The sequence below is a fragment of the Labeo rohita genome, unplaced genomic scaffold (assembly GCF_022985175.1).
Source record: "Labeo rohita strain BAU-BD-2019 unplaced genomic scaffold, IGBB_LRoh.1.0 scaffold_2398, whole genome shotgun sequence".
Classification (NCBI taxonomy): Eukaryota; Metazoa; Chordata; class Actinopteri; order Cypriniformes; family Cyprinidae; genus Labeo; species Labeo rohita.
Genome location: NW_026128658.1, coordinates 1 through 4,031, shown reverse-complemented (window position 1 = coordinate 4,031; position 4,031 = coordinate 1). Strand labels below are relative to the sequence as shown.

Here is a 4,031-nt window from a genome sequence, read left to right as displayed (position 1 = left end):
CCTCATGTCTGTTAAAAACCTGCAGTAACATCCATGGATTTGGCATAAAATTTAGGAATTAACAGTCATGTTTCTATCAAACTACACAAAAATATTCTCAAAGTCTTACAAGAGAGAGTCAGGTTAATATACTAAAGTTGGTTTTGAAGATTTATTCAGAAGTGAATGATCTGATATAATTTATAACAGCTTGCCTACAGAAGATCAAATATTGAAAGATTAATTTAGTAATTGTATTTTGTGTCTGTTAATGAGTGACTGTCTTCAGGTAAATGATCTGGAGTGTGTTTGCATATTGATCAGATGCTTCAGTGCTCTGAGAGTGTTTATAGTGCTGTGAGTTTAACACTTCATCACTGACACACACAACAATCTTCATCAACATGACCTTCATCATCATCTTCATCTGGACTCTCACAGCATTTGTTCAAGGTTTGTGGAGCACAAGTTTGACATGAATTCATTTACTAAAGTATATAGACAGTTTTGAGTTGATTTTCTTCTTCTTGTGTTTCAGAGTGTAGAGGACAGATCACCATCACTCAGAGTCCCTCAATGACAGCAGCTCAACCAGGAGAAACAGTCAAAATCAACTGTAAAACCAGTAGTGCTGTGTACAGATGGAGTGATGGGGATGAAGAGTTAGCCTGGTACATACAGAAACCTGGAGAAGCTCCTAAACTCCTGATTTATCATGTAAACACCCGCCAGTCAGAAATTCCATCTAGATTCAGTGGCAGTGGATCTGGGACTGATTTCACTCTGACCATCAGTGGAGTCCAGACTGAAGATGCTGGACATTATTACTGTCAGAGTTTTCATTGTAAGAACAGATTCTGATGGTGATTGTGAGGGTGATGATGTGTTCACACAGTGATAAAGAGTCGTACAAAAACCTCTGTCAGTCAGAGTCACAGTGACTGAACTGATTCTGCAGCTGCTCAAACACTATCACTCACTCAACAGTGTAGAAACAGTATGATCTTATAAAAAACATCAGTTTCGTTGAACTTCATCAGTATTTAATTTTGATTATGATTTTTCTGAAATCATTTTTGTCTCCTATTATTTTCAGTCCTTTATGTAGAAATTCAGTCAGTTTTGATCTTCCATTCAGAAGATAGTTTCTATTCTTCACTATATATTTTATTATTAATTTTATTCATGTATGACTAATCCTCATTCTTTCAAAACTGCATCATCAGCATAATTGTATTGATTTATGTTCATCCCTCATACTGCGGATATTAACAGCATCATAGAAACTAAATTATTTTTGGAATATTATTTAAATTATTTTGATATACGATTTTTTTTCCAGATCTTTTATGGTTTATCTTTTTTCTACAGTCATTTTTCAGTCCATGACATTTTTTTATTTATTTTGTATTTATATAATACATAATTTATTTCATCTTTCTATTTATACATAGACTTTCCCATTAGCATCAGCGGGACATAAACATCACTCTATGAGCAGAAGCGAAATTGTTCCAGTTCAGAGCGTTGAACCAATCAAACAGTGAAACTGTGAGTTTGAGGTGAAAATCAGATTTGCATTGGCAGCTTTAGTGATTCTGATCGTCTCAGAATAGAGCAGCTCCGTCTCCAGTGACCATGTTCAAACCCCAAGAGCTTCAGTTCACATTTACTGCTAAATGCAGCTGTTCTCAACTATTACAATCATCAACAGCAGCTCAAACTTTAGTGAAGGAACGACACACTGATCAATGATGCAGTCGAACACAAATGTAAGGCGTTCAGAAGCTTTATTGAATTAAAGGCAGCACATTGAAAGACTGTTTCAGTATTGAGCTGTAAATCACGTGACTCTTCACTGGAGAAACATCAGCAGGAGCTCTTGTCGAAAAAGGCCTCTTGATCAGCTCCGTCATGTGTTACTCTGCAGACAAAGCGATCTGCACCTTCCCAGCGTGCTTTGCTAAGGGTCAGGACGCTGCTGCGGCTGTAGCGTCCGTCCCGCTCGCTCTCTTCGCTGGTCTGAACCCCCTCGGTGACCTTTGACCCGTCCAGCGTCCAGCTCACCTGCGCCCCCTGTGGAGAGTAAGAGCTGAGCAGGCAGAGCAGTGCGGCTGAGTCTCCAGAGATCTGCAGAGAAGAGGGCGGCAGCAGAGACACGGAGGGCTTCACTGCGGGACCAGCTGAAACACACAAACACACACAACACAAAGTCACACTCCAGCACTCTTACAATTCAGCTCATAGTTTCAGACATGATTATTCAATAAAAATCACAATCATTTCATTGTTACTGTAGTTTGACCTCACTGCTTTCATTCATATACCACATAGACACTATCCTACATTAAATCTCCATTAAATAAATGTTCACCACTACTAAATGTATTATGTACATCTAATTTAAACACTGTAACAGCAAACACAATATGGTACAATGGGGCTAAAGGCACCCCTTAAGAAAAAAATTTCTTTTCACTGTGCCCAAAGTGTATGATTGCAGGAAAATGCATACGTTTGTATTGAACATTTATGGAGCAACAGATTTTGTGTGAAAATAAATCATACAAGTCGTTTATTTAAAAAAAAAAAATCGAATAAATATACGAGGTGGCAGGGGAGCCTTTTACCCCAAACACAGGGTAAAATGCTCACCGGCATGGGTTAAAAGACACACAGTATTGATACAAATACTTTTATCAAAAGTAATGTTTTTTTCTTTTTTAAATAATGTCTAAGTTAATACTTGTTCAAAACAATCACTTTAGCAAACAAAATACATATTTTTTGTTCAGTAAATATACTGTCATGAAAATATGTTAATATAAAACATATATTTTAAAATTCAGGAACAAAATCATTTTAAAATGTAAATATTCTGAAAGTATTGAAGGAGATCCCATAATAATTTAATATAGATTTACAGCAGTAACAACAAATGATATTTTATTATATGATATGATTAATAGCATGTTTTTAACTATGATGGTTTCATTCTAAACATGGTGATTATTTCTAAGATGGACACCCAACATAATATATGATATTTACCATCTGAATCTAACAATGACATTTCAACAAATGGAAAAGTCTATTAATTATCATGTTAATTATTGTGCCTTTTAGCCCCAACAGCAGGGCTGCTTTTTACCCCAAATACCATAGTTTTACATACTCTTTCATTATTTAAAAACTGCTGTTTTAATTATCTTAAACAAAACTGAAAATCATTAAGAAGACCTTTGTCTCAAGATATATTGAATAATTTTAGCGATTCTCATTTGCTACTAAAATCTACAACATTTTTAAAACATCAAATATTAGATCAAGTAAGCACAGAATCGACTTTGCGCTGCTGCCCGTGATCACGTCAAGAATCAGACAATTTTGCATGTGTATATTGAAAAGCGGATGTTTTAGAAAGTGTACGCCACATTTTTCTTTTAGTGGTTTAGAGGAAAATAACATCAAAGGCGTCTTTAGCCCCATTGTACCCTATACCATAAAAGATATAATAGTTTGCTATTTTCTGAATTAATGGGTTACATTTTAAATTATTCTCAAACTGATTTGAAAAAACATTGCTCACATGCAAATTCAAAATTTATTTAGAAAAAAATTAATTGTTTAATTTTATATTAATTGTATTTTTAAAAGATCGTATAAGACATAATCATAATTATATGGAAATGTAAGCTTAAAGTTTTAATGTTTTCAAAATGTTGATTATTTATTTTGCCTGATGATGATTTCTACAAAATTAGAATTATTTTGTTTGTATTATCAAACTTTTGTGTCGTGCATTTCAAAAACTCTTAATTGTTAAAACTTTATCAAGAACAATGGAAACAATATATGAAGAAATAATTGCATATACAGCATCAAACTATTCAATCAATAAATTAAAATGCAATGAAATATTAGTAATAATAAGATATGCAATTATTCATGTAAAGTAGATCAATTTGAAAAGATATGAAATATGAATTTAAATGGAAAGAAGAAATGTCATGAAATATCACTGGAAATGAATACAGTAGTTGTCATCATGA

At 33.8% G+C, this 4,031-nt stretch overlaps 2 gene segments (V, D, J or C); one reads left to right on the top strand and one right to left on the bottom strand.

The window, feature by feature from the left end:
* The first annotated feature begins 248 nt into the window (after positions 1 to 248).
* Positions 249 to 864, top strand: LOC127159653 (Ig kappa chain V region 3381-like). The segment is given in 2 exon segments: positions 249 to 432; positions 518 to 864. Coding segments are annotated over 2 exon segments (372 nt in total).
* An 888-nt stretch (positions 865 to 1,752) lies between these two features.
* Positions 1,753 to 2,208, bottom strand: LOC127159652 (Ig lambda-3 chain C region-like; the record flags this gene model as incomplete). The annotated part of the segment is given in 1 exon segment: positions 1,753 to 2,208. A coding segment is annotated over 1 exon segment (360 nt), but the record flags the coding sequence as incomplete, so codon positions are not given.
* Between the last annotated feature and the right edge of the window lie 1,823 nt (positions 2,209 to 4,031).